Source organism: Anomaloglossus baeobatrachus, chromosome 4 (genome assembly GCF_048569485.1).
Source record: "Anomaloglossus baeobatrachus isolate aAnoBae1 chromosome 4, aAnoBae1.hap1, whole genome shotgun sequence".
NCBI lineage: Eukaryota > Metazoa > Chordata > Amphibia > Anura > Aromobatidae > Anomaloglossus > Anomaloglossus baeobatrachus.
This window is the reverse complement of record NC_134356.1, coordinates 504515362-504528388: the sequence shown is the minus strand read 5'-3', so window position 1 is coordinate 504528388 and position 13027 is coordinate 504515362. Positions and strand designations below refer to the sequence as shown.

Sequence of the window (13027 nt, the reverse complement as noted above, 5' to 3'; positions counted from 1 at the left end):
TCCCCTGTCCATTTTTACACCTCATCCGTCCGTGCGTCCCGCCAAGCGCTGATCAGGAATGCAGATAACGGATCGGCATCCCTGCTCAATTTTTGGCGGGACTTTTTTTTCCGTATCCCCGACGCTTTTTGTATCGCATCCGTCCGTGCGTCCCGCCAAGCGCTGATCAGGGATGCAGATAACGGATCGGCATCCCTGCTCAATTTTTGGCGTGACTTTTTTTTCCGTATCCCCGACGCTTTTTGTATCGCATCCGTCCGTGCGTCCCGCCAAGCGCTGATCAGGGATGCAGATAACGGATCGGCATCCCTGCTCAATTTTTGGCGTGACTTTTTTTTCCGTATCCCCGACGCTTTTTGTATCGCATCCGTCCGTGCGTCCCGCCAAGCGCTGATCAGGAACGCAGATAACGGATCGGCATCCCTGCTCAATTTTCGGCGTGACTTTTTTCCGTATCCCCGACGCTTTTTGTATCGCATCCGTCCGTGCGTCCCGCCAAGCGCTGATCAGGGATGCACATAACGGATCGGCATCCATGGTCAATTTTTGGCGTGACTTTTTTCCGTATTCACGACGCTTTTTTTATCGCATCCGACCGTGCGTCCTGCAGCGACCGATCAGTGCACTGCGTCTGTGCGTTTGAAAAGTCAAATGGCGCTCCTTCTCTTCTGAGCCCCGCCATGCGCTCAAACAATTACTTTCCACCACATATGAGGTATCTGCGTACTCAGGAGAAAATGCACAATACATTTTATGGTGCATTTTTTCCTGATAGCCTTGTGAAAAAAAAAGCTACCTAGTTGAAGCAACCGTTTTGTGGTAAAAAAAAAAAAAAATTCTTTTCACGGCTCAACGCTATAAACTTCTGTGAAGCCCCCAGGTGTTCAAAGTGCTCACCAAACATCTAGAAAAATTATTTGAGGGCTCTAGTTTCCAAAATGGTGTCACTTGTGGGGGAGCTCCACTGTTTAGGCACCATAGGGGGTCTCCAAACGTGACATGGCGTCCGCTAATGATTCCAACCAATTTTGCTGTCAAATGGCGCTCCTTCTCTTCTGAACCCCGCCATGCGCCCAAACAATTACTTTCCACCACATATGAGGTATCTGCGTACTCAGGAGAAAATGCACAATACATTTTATGGTGCATTTTTTCCTGATAGCCTTGTGAAAAAAAAAGCTACCTAGTTGAAGCAACCGTTTTGTGGTAAAAAAAAAAAAATTTCTTTTCACGGCTCAACGCTATAAACTTCTGTGAAGCCCCCAGGTGTTCAAAGTGCTCACCAAACATCTAGAACAATTATTTGAGGGCTCTAGTTTCCAAAATGGGGTCACTTGTGGGGGAGCTCCATTGTTTAGGCACCTCAGGGGGTCTTCAAACCCGACATGGCGTCCGCTAACAGGTGCAGCTAATTTTGCACTCAAAAATTCAAATGGCGCTCCTTGCCTTCCGAGCACTGCTGTGTGTCCAAACATTTGATTTCCACCACATATGAGGTATCTGCGTACTCAGGAGAAAATGCACAATACATTTTATGGTGCATTTTTTCCTGTTACCCTTGTGAAAAAAAAAGCTACCTAGTTGAAGCAACCGTTTTGTTGTAAAAAAAACTTTTTTTCTTTTCACGGCTCAACGCTATAAACTTCTGTGAAGCCCCCAGGTGTTCAAAGTGCTCACCAAACATCTAGAACAATTATTTGAGGGCTCTAGTTTCCAAAATGGGGTCACTTGTGGGGGAGCTCCATTGTTTAGGCACCTCAGGGGGTCTTCAAACCCGACATGGCGTCCGCTAATGAGTGCAGCTAATTTTGCGTTCAAAAATTCAAATGGCGCTCCTTCCCTTCCGAGCTCTGCCGTGCGCCCAAACAATTGATTTTTACCACATATGGGGTATCAGCGTACTCAGGAGAACATGCACAATAAATTGTATTGTGTACTTTCTCTTTTCTCCCTTGTAAAAATGAAAATTTTATGGCTAAAGTAACATTTTTGTGTTAAAAAGTAAAATTTTCATTTTTTCCTTCCACATTGCTTTGGTTCCTGTGAAGCACCTAAAGGGTTAATAAACTTATTGGATGTGGTTTTGAGCAGTGTGAGGGGTGTAGTTTTTAGAATGGGGTCACTTTTGGGTATTTTCTGTCACCTAGGCCTCTCAAAGTCACCTCAAATGTAATGTGGTCCCTAAAAAAAATTATTTTGTAAATTTTGTTGGAAAAATGAGAAATTGCTGATGACCTTTGACCCCTTCTAACTTCCTAACGGAAAAAAAATTTGTTTCGAAAATTGCGCTGATGTAAAGTACACAAGTGGGAAATGTTATTTAGTAACTATTTTGTGTGACATATCTCTCAGATTTATGGGCATAAATTTTCAAAGTTTGAAAATTGCGAAATTTTCCAAATTTTCGCCAAATTTCCTAAATTTTCACAAATAAACGCAAAAAATATCGGCCTAAATTTACAACTGACATGAAGTACAATATGTCACGAAAAAACAATCTCAGAATCGCCAGGATCCGTTGAAGCGTTCCAGAGTTATAACCTGTCAAAGTGACACTGGTCAGAATTGCAAAAAATGGCCCGGTCATTAGGGTGTTTTAGTGGCCGGGGGTGAAGGGGTTAACAAGTTTGTGAGACATATCCATGCATCCATGTATTTTTTTTTGTATCTGTTTTAAAAATCTTAATAAAACATTCAGTTATAAAAAAAAAACAAAACATTAGGTTGCCAAAACATAAGTAAAAAAAAATGCCTAAATGATTATGAAAGATAAAATAAAGGATACCCACCTTACAGATTCTCCACAATTCCTCTTCTCATGCTGCCTGGGACCCCTGCCAGTCTCCCCTGTTTCAGGCGGTAACAGGCATATAAACTTTTCAGCCAATCATTGGCCACAGCTGTGCCCAACATTCACTGTGATTGGCTGCAGTGGTCAAATGTCTGTCTGAATTAAACTGGAAGTATATATCTAGTCTATATACATCCCGACTGGCTAGACCGACATAACTGCTGCCTCCAATCACTGGCTGAAGTGGTGATCAACATATCACCGCAGTTGGAAGTGATTGTCTGCTTCGGTCACATGCCTATATGGTTGCCTCGAACAGGTCCGTACAGAGACTGACAGAGGATACAGACAGCTTTGGATACAGTTACAGAGAATCAACAAAGCATATTTTATTATATTGATTTTAAGGCTTTAAAAAAAATAAAATGAGTGGACAGCTTCCTTTAAAATATTTGCTTAATATTTCTCATTCTTTGAGGCTATATAACTAATGTTTGAAAGGTTGTATCTGTGAAGATCTGCAATAATCTTAACATCTGAATTCCAGATATTTGGCTTCTTGGTGTGCATGGGAGTCATTCTAGCTTTTGGAAACTCCATTTGGGAGCATCATGTCGGTAGCCGTTTTCGAATCTACCTACATTGGGATGAGCTGGTGGACAGCGCTGTGTTCTCCGGATTCCTCACGTTCTGGTCTTACATTATTATACTTAATACTGTAGTGCCGATATCCCTTTATGTAAGGTAAGTCCAATAATCACATACAAGGGGAACGAGATGCAGCGACCTATATCATCTGTATAATTGTTCTGTAATCCTCATTGATAGTTGTAGTTCAATTTACAGAGTTTGTGTCTTTAAAATATCAAATCTCGGCCTGAAAAAAAAATCTTGGCTGCCTGCAGAAATTCAAGGAAGCAGAACTTCATGTCATACTGTATTTACATCAATTTTAGTTTCTATTCATAGTTTTGTCTTTTCTGTAACCTTCTCTGAATCAGACCTCCCTCACCTATATTGAGATGAAGCTATCATAGTAAAACTAGCTTTCTTAGTTTCCTTTGTTAGAAATAACCATTTTCATTGAATTGTGTCAATGATTTTGTTTCCTTCCTGCTTCATTCAGCAGCCAGCAGGTAAGCAGTGGGGGCAGCATTGTCACTCCTGCACCTGAACACCCAGGCTTGGCATACCTCATGTAATAGTCACTGTAGCTTTGTCCCACCGTCCAATCCACCCATTATCTTGTTCTTTGTTTTTATTTTCCCATAATTGTGTGCACATTTTCCCTTTATAATGCCTTTCTGTAGAATAGTCTTCTAGATATGCACTTAGTCAAGTGTATAGTATGTTTGTGTAAGTGCGTATCTGTGTCTACACTCACACTGTAATGGCTGTGAGTATCAAGAAACAAATTTAAAAAGCAATATTACCAATCCTTAAATGTACATATATCAATTTATGGTTTACTGCTTGCTTTTCTCACATTGTGTTATATTTATTTTCTTGAATAATTTCTTGTATATTTCTGTATGACTAGGTAATGCACTAATGATGGTTATAATGTCATTTTCATATCATAGACAGATACTTGATATGACCATTTTGAAGCTTTTATTACCTTCTAGTACTTTGGATGATAACAGTGCCCTTGTTACATGACCCCAGTATTAATTGCTGGTAGTGCTACCTGCTGACCCTCTTTGAAGTCTGTACTCAGTATCCTGAATCTTGAAACCTCATGCATGATTGGGATCATTATGATTTGATATGACAGAGGCCAACAGATCCTATTATTAATTTTGTAGACACCTCCCCCCAGGACTATTCCACCTATTAGACACCTCCCCCCAGGACTACTCCTTCTATTATACTCCTCTCCCCCCAGGACTACTCCTTTTATCCTCCTCTCCCCCCAGGACTACTCCTCCTCTTATACTCCTCACCTCCAGGACTACGCCTCCTATTATACTCCTCACCTCTGGGACTACGCCTCCTATTATCCTCCTCTCCCCCCAGGACTACTCCTCCTATTATCTTCCTCTCCCCCCAGGACTACTCCTCCTATTATACTCCTCACCTCTGGGACTACGCCTCCTGTTATACTCCTCTCCCCCCAGGACTACTCCTCCTATTATCTTCCTATTCCCCCAGGACTACTCCTATTATCCTCCTCTCCCCCCAGGACTACTCCTCCTATTATCCTCCTCTCCCCCCAGGACTACTCCTCCTATTATACTCCTCTCCCCCCAGGACTACTCCTCCTATTATACTCCTCACCTCTGGGACTGCTTCTCCTATTATACTCCTCTCCCACCAGGACTACTCCTATTATACTCCTCACCTCTGGGACTACTCCTCCTATTATACTCCTCTCCCACCAGGACTACTAATCCTATTATACTCCTCTCCCCCCAGGACTACTCCTCCTATTATACTCCTCACCTCCAGGACTACTCCACCTATCATAGGCCTCTCCTCCCAGGACTACTCCTCCTATTATACTCCTCTCCCTCCGGGACTACTCCTCCTATTATACTCCTCTCCCCCCAGGACTACTCCTCCTATTATACTCCTCTCCCCTCAGGACTACTCCTCCTATTATACTCCTCTCTCCCCAGGACTACTTTATACTCCTCTCCCTCCAGGACTACTCCTCCTATTATACTCCTCACCTCCGGGACTACTCCTCCTATTATACTCCTCTCCCCTCAGGACTACTCCTCCTATTATACTCCCCTCTCCCCAGGACTACTTTATACTCCTCTCCCTCCAGGACTACTCCTCCTATTATACTCCTCACCTCCGGGACTACTCCTCCTATTATACTCCTCTCCCCTCAGGACTACTCCTCCTATTATACTCCTCTCCCCCCAGGACTACTCCTCCTATTATCCTCCTCTCTCCCCAGGACTACTCCTCCTATTATCCTCCTCTCTCCCCAGGACTACTCCTCCTATTATCCTGCTTTCCCCCAGGACTACTCCTCCTATTATACTCCTCTCCCCCCAGGACTCCTCCTCCTATTATCCTCCTCTCCCCCCAGGACTACTCCTCCTATTATACTCCTCTCCCCCCAGGACTCCTCCTCCTATTATCCTCCTCTCCCCCCAGGACTACTCCTATTATACTCCTCTCTCCCCAGGACTACTCCTATTATACTCCTCTCTCCCCAGGACTACTCCTCCAACACACACACACTGCACAAAACATACCTCCCCCCAAAACACACACCCACACAAACCACACAGCACCACACAAACCACACAGCACCACACACACAACGCTCCACAAACAACGCAACACATAATGCAACACACAAACAACATCGCTCTCACACACCCCCACACCCAGACAACACCCAGAACATTTACAGCGCCCTACACAAACACTTGACAACTACACACAACAACATCTATTTATAACAAAAATCATACATTAACTACACAATCCATTCTAGAATACCCGATGCGTTAGAATCGGGCCACCTTCTAGTGATTTCATATCTACCTGTAAAAATAAAAGAAGCAAATATGAGCAGGTAGAGCACACTGTGTGCTCCAAGCTGTGTGTATATATTGAATTTGAGGTTTGAACCAGATTACTGCCGTATAGACTAGACTTATAAAATTGAGGTACTTGGCAGTCAAATTGGCCAGTTCTTGTTTACCTACCAGCCACAACAAGGTGATGTTTCTTTGATGAGAACTGAACTGTATCACATATAATTCTCCCAGGCCAAAGCCCAAAAATGTAAAGTGCAGATAGGATCCAGCACTAATTGAAAAAAAGCTATAGAGTTATGGGAGGAGTTCTCAGCCAACTATCAATTTGTTCTGTAAATATCTCAGTTTTATAAGTATATTCTACATGGTTGTATTGTTACGCACTAAGGTCCTGATGTTAGAGTGAATACTGTGTAATGTTCACCAGTTGCCTGCTCGTGACCCAATTAGTTTGGATCCAAAGCATGCTTAAAAGAATGACACCAGACACACACACAGTCGGATGTGAATGAGAGGTTGGCCCAAGAGAGATTTATTCCAACAGAAACGTGGACTTATATAAACTAGGAAACGGAGCGTGGTCTGCTCTACAGTGGGCATGCTCGGATGTGTTCATTGGTCAGTGGGTTCATCAATGGGCTAGTCCATGGGCTGATTGGTGGGCCGGTCAGTGGGATGGTCCATGAGGTCATCAATGGGGTTGTTCTATGAGATCATCAGTGGGGGGGGTCCTCTAGGTTGGCCAGTGGGTCTTTTTCCTTATATGTTGATCTTCTTACATCTGCACATTCCCTGCATACCACGGCAGGGTGTGGAGAACAGGAAATGGCGACCATCTTAAATGTGTGTCACATGATATATCTGAACGGATTATGTAAGGTGAAATTATTTCATCGGACATTTTTCCAACAATCCTCGGTCACGAAGTTAAGTATTTGATCCAATGGCTCTCCTGAACACTGATGACTTTGCAAAACTATCGATCTGCGAATTCGCTGCCCCATAGAAAGACAGTCCTTTTGAGAGATCTCCAGCGAGAGAGAAAAGTGACCTATCAGTTACTGAGAGCTGACCGTCACAGGTAGGGTAAAGAGGGAAAGAGGCCAGAGATCTGCAGTTGCAGGCCAACCCCTTGTACTTGTGAGCTCATTTAAATATAGATTCGCTAACATATTTCTAGAAAACACAAGTATGGACTTTTCATAGATTACATTAATTTAGGGTCCAAAAACCTGCAGTCATTCCCTTTAAAGGCCACGTCTCACTAAGCAACATCGTTAGCAACATCACTGCTGAGGCACAACTTTTGTGACGCAACAGCGATGTTGCTAGCGATGTTGCTGTGTGTGACATCCAGCAACAATCTGGCCCCTGCTGTGAGGTCGCTGGTTGTTGCTGAATGTCCTGGACCATTTTTTAGTTGTTGCTCTCCCGCTGTGAAGCGCACATCGCTGTGTGTGACAGCGAGAGAGCAACAATCTAAATGTGCAGTGAGCAGGGAGCTGGCTTCTGCGGACGCTATTAACAAAGGTAAATATCGGGTAACGAAGAAGCCCTTTCCTTGGTTACCCGATATTTACCTTCGTTACCAGCGTCCGCCGCTCTCACGCTGTCAGTGCCGTCTCCCTGCTCCCTGCACACATAGCCAGACTACACATCGGGTAATTAACCCGATGTGTACTCTGGCTAGGAGTGCAGGGAGCCAGCGCTAAGCGGTAACCAAGATAAATATCGGGTTGGTTGGTTACCCGATATTTACCTTAGTTACCAAGCGCAGCATCGCTGCTGGCTGGGGGCTGGTCACTGGTTGCTGGTGAGATCTGCCTGTTTGACAGCTGACCAGCGACCATGTAGCGATGCTCCAGCGATCCCTGCCAGGTCAGGTTTCTGGTGGGATCGCTGGAGCGTCGCTTAGTGTGACGGTACCTTTACTTAGTGACTTATCACAGAGCACAAAAGAAACAGCTGATAATGATAATGTCGTCGCTATTTTCTGTGTAGAACATGCATACCACTTTAGTGTTGAGCCGGCAAACACTTGTGTGAGAATCCTACAGGATAAACCTCAGCTTTAGACTTGATGCTTTCCTGATGTGCTTTTAGACTTTTTTTTTTTTATACAGCCTGGATTTCTCCCTCCAAACAATACATCCTACTTTATACCTAAGAAAGTCACCTTAGACTGATACTAATAGGATTAAATTTCTGGATAGTAATGTGAAATATGTCAAATCTTTTCTTTTTTTTTTGTCCTGAACATATTGTTCTAATTTGTCAGCATTCTTTAATACACGGCTGTAAAAGAAACTTGTTCAAACTAGCAGTGATAAGTCCTAGCTCCTTCTATTACTTGTCACCAATGTTTAAGATGTCGAGAAGATAGGGCAAATAGATCTTCGTCCACTCCAGTCGTGTTCTGTTCACTTTCCCAGCAGGAGCCTCCTTTTTAGCATGCACATAATTTGTTGCATCTTATAATAAACAGACTTCTTTTGTGTATAAAATATGTTTTTTACAATGCCAAGTGGAATACTTTCATGTCACAGACTACAATGTCGAGCTAAATTCATTTTGAGCACAGTTTACAGCATTTTAAGTGTGTTGTAGGGTCTTTAGCTTGGCATCTCATGTCCACACATGGTATTTTTCTCTTATATCACTTTTTTCATTTTTATTTTTTTTTAACATCTGAAATGGGTGGGTAAATGCGCCATTGTCCAACAAGAGAATCCTCACACACTTCCAAGACACAACACTTTCTTGTTTTCTGTTCTTTTTTATCATCTTAGTCCAGCTACGTTTTATCCAGCTTTTATCGTTAATTGGCTGTATTATTTTACACTAGTAGTATCTCCAAAACACTTTTAGCTTTTGGCACCGTCACTGAATACTAGCTTGCAGCAGTATGATGTGGAAAAATACTACAAAGATTACATCTCTTTATATTTAGATGTGAGATTATTTTTATTAGCCTGAAGAAAAAAAACTTTGTACCGGGCCAGAAACGGAGAGAAACACAATAGATACATAGAACGCTAAGTATCACTGTCTTCATTTTTACCATAGTTGCCATTTCTCCATAGAAATCTCCCTCTATAAATATGATATTATTTTTGACATGGACGAAAATCCAGGCAAAAGAAAAAGCAAGACTTCCTTTGTATATAAATGTATTAATCAAATAATCCTCTGTTTCCAACAATCATTTGTTTCCAGTCATTCAGCTTGTATTAAAGGTACCGTCAGATTTAGTTTCCTATTCAAGTTGTCCTTTCACAATTTTAAATGGGTACAGTGTCAAAATTACATTACCGTTTACAGAAACAAGCAATGCAGATGGTAAGGATAATGACAACCCCAATGTGCCATTTAAAGCACCTCTCCATCATTTGTTGTTTTTTTTTTTTAATTGCATCGCTGGAGCTTAAAATCTAAGACCCCTGACTAGAGATGAGCAACCCAGAGATTGGGGGTTTCGTGTTCGTACCAAACACAGGCTTTGCAAAAAAAAATCAGAGTTCGGGTTCGTAGTTCGGATGCTTTATGTATGCAAACCATATCAAAATAGCAACAAAAAGAGGAATAAATATCCTCCAAAAATTAAGTATTACTTACAGCAAAGATGGGCTGCAGTGTGTACATCGCCCAGGCCAAAAACTAATACTCTACCAGGATACAGCTAAACCCCCACTAAGTGGAGGCATCACAGGTGCAGGAGGAGCAAATCACACACACCCTTCCAAACATGGAGAGGGCGATTACTAGATGATAAAACTGCACACTGACGGTTTGCATAGAGCACTGTTAAAATAGCAACAAAAAGAGGAATAAATATCCTTCAAAAATTAAGTATTACTTACTCTTTGATGTAAATAATACTTATTTTTTGGAGGATATTTATTCCTCTTTTTGTTGCTATTTTTATATTTAGTGTTGGGACCTACAAGCATGAAGTTCCCGTGACCAAGGGTTGTAGGCTTCCATTTTTATGGCCATAATACCAACTAAAACCTAATTTTTTGTACAGGATACAGCCAGGCCCCTTTCTGTTGGGCCTTGCATTTTAGAGTTCCTGTCCCTGCATGGTACACAGGTGGGGGTACGGTTTGGCAGTCCGCCTGACCTAATAGTATGGGCGTCACCTAATAGGCTGCGGGTTTGTGACTGTGTTATCTGCATGTGTGAACAGCGCTCTATGCAAGCCATCAGTGTGCAGTTTTACCATCCAGCAATCACCCCCTCCATGTTTTGAAGTGTGTGTGTGATTTGCTCCTCCTGCACCTGTGATGCCTCCACTTAGTGGGGGTTTAGCTGTATCCTGGTAGAGTATTAGTTTTTGGCCTGGGCAATGTACACACTGCAGCCCATCTTTGCTGTAAGTAATATATGCAAACCACTCGTGCAAATACTGCTGTTCTCAGGTACACTCTGTGCTCTGTCCACTACAAGACACTTGCAGTGTTTGAACGGCTCACACTAGGGGTAACAACAGCATGATTGGGTGTAGTGTGCACCAAACAAAAATAAAAAATGCCTTCTTCTGGCTTTCATAGAGTTGTATTGGGAGCTTGTGACATAACGTCTAACTTCTGGACAGTCAGAAGTTACAGGAACAAGATGACGCCACAGCAACGGTAAAAAAAAAGGATGAAAACGCTGACGGAGAAGTATAAAACAGGGCAGAGAGTTTGTATTTAAAGCAGCACTCTAGCGCTAAGAACAAAACACTAGAGTTGTGCATTAATCACTACTGTTCAAGCATCTTTTAAACCAAGATGACTGTATGTAACGGGGTATGCTACAGAGCAGTGAGGGATGGCAGGCCAAGGAACAATCCAAAGGGCTTTATTGGAACCACAAAGATAAAGCACCAAACAAATATAAATCCTTAAAGTCTGCAAGGAGTCCACAACAAAACAAAAGATCCAGGGGCACCGCCCGGTATTCCGATGCCAGGGAAAATATGGCAATGGTCCTTATATGAGTTCCTTGAGTCCAACAGGGGGAACAATAAAACACAATCCCAAGTGGCCACTGATCTCCAGTCTGTAACTGTCCATACACAGGCCCTAGGATCCAGCCTCAGCTATAGATCCTAGTGCTTCTCCAGCCGAGATCCAACTAACTTAACATGGGTCTCATTGTTCTTCTCTCTTGGGATCAGCCCCTTAGGTGGGCACACCTCCGCCTAGACATCTGGTACATGAATGGACTTTAGACTCCTGGCTCTGTTCTGTTTACCAATTTGTGGTTGGAGAAGTCCCATGCTGAGAAGAACAAACAATCCCCCAGCAGAAGCAGCACAAAGGACAGACAGACTATTACACCATGAGCACAGGCGGGGGAGGGACACGCTGTTAACACTGTAAATGACTAAATTGTTCAGAGACAGTAAATCAGGTTAGCAGTCTAACCCAGCCTTGCATGGCCTGTGGATAAATTGTTCATCTTCATTTGCCATAGAATTTTCAGGAATGCTTCTGTGGGATTACACTAACTTTCATACAACATGCTTCAATTGTTTTTTTTCTCGTGGAAACTGATGTTCACAAAGAAACATTAGAAAGTATTTTTTCAGAGACCAGCAGAGGTAGAGTATGAGTATGCTCAGTTATGGTATGAGTCTGGCATGTCCAGGATCCTTATAGTACTCCGTATCTCCAGAAGTCTAATAATCTAATTTATTAGGGCTGGTGTTTCATTCTCTCATTAGAGAGAAAAAGAGATAAAAATAATGTATCACTTTAGTAATATAATTAGAAAATACTAATATATCAACATCCTAAACAAAAAGTCCAATTGCTGTTCCACAGGACCAGCATTACAAATCATAAAGCACAATTATGGAGAACGGCTGCGCTTATCTTCAGAACTGAAATAAATCTGAATGTGTAGCACTGCATGAACTGTGTTGCCTTTTGGCATTATTTTTAAAGCATAGACAAGAAGGTCTATATTGACCTTTGCGAAGAAGAGGGCTACATTGTGGAAGCTATGTACTAATTTAATTTTATTTGCTATAAAAAAAATTGAAAGAAAGACTTGCTGGAAAGCAGCAGCACAGAGTTCTGTATCTCTGTGTCTTTCTTTCACTCTGCTCCATAGACTTTTTAAAGGGAACCTATGAACCGATTCATACTGTCCAAACAACGGCAAGGTATATTCTTCTCTGAAACCCTCCAGTATAGTCACTAGTCCGGTGCATCCCCCATTCAGCTGTTCCCAGGATCCCTCCTTGGATCATGCTTATTATCTACTGACCACTACATCCCAAGAACACGGTGCAAAACCTGCCATTTTGGAGATGCTTTGACCCACAATTTGGCCCTTGACATAGTCGCTCACATCTTTACGCTTGCCCATTTCGTCTGCTTTCTCTACATGAATTTTTAGAACTTGGCAAGTGCCAATATCACACTAAAACCATTGTTATTCACTGCACTTTTTAAAGGGCTTTTCTGGTTTCAGAAAACCCTTTCCCAGCTACAATTTTTTTTCTTTTTTTTTTTTCTGTTTTATGAACACTGTCCTTTAAAGGGATATTCCCATCTCCAAGTTCCTATCCCAATATGTAGTAGGTATAATAATAATAGTAAATACCTCCAATTAGAAATGTAGTAAAGTTCTCCTGATATAGCCATGTCTCTTACCTCATGTGCAGGGCATTGCAGCTTAGTTATCCATGGTTACATTGACTCATATAGTGATTGTTTTTTGTGCTCGTAACCAT

General features: G+C 42.3%; 1 protein-coding gene across 5 annotated transcripts in view; it reads left to right on the top strand.

Annotated features, from left to right (window-relative positions):
- The window catches only part of ATP8B4 (ATPase phospholipid transporting 8B4 (putative)), a 500578-nt gene that overhangs the window by 349934 nt on the left and 137617 nt on the right, over window positions 1-13027 (top strand). For all 5 annotated transcript variants that reach the window (XM_075345819.1, XM_075345815.1, XM_075345817.1 and 2 more), the window contains exon 13: window positions 3339-3535. In XM_075345819.1, coding sequence (XP_075201934.1) covers window positions 3339-3535 — 197 coding nt within the window. The remainder of the gene's footprint in view (window positions 1-3338; window positions 3536-13027) is intronic.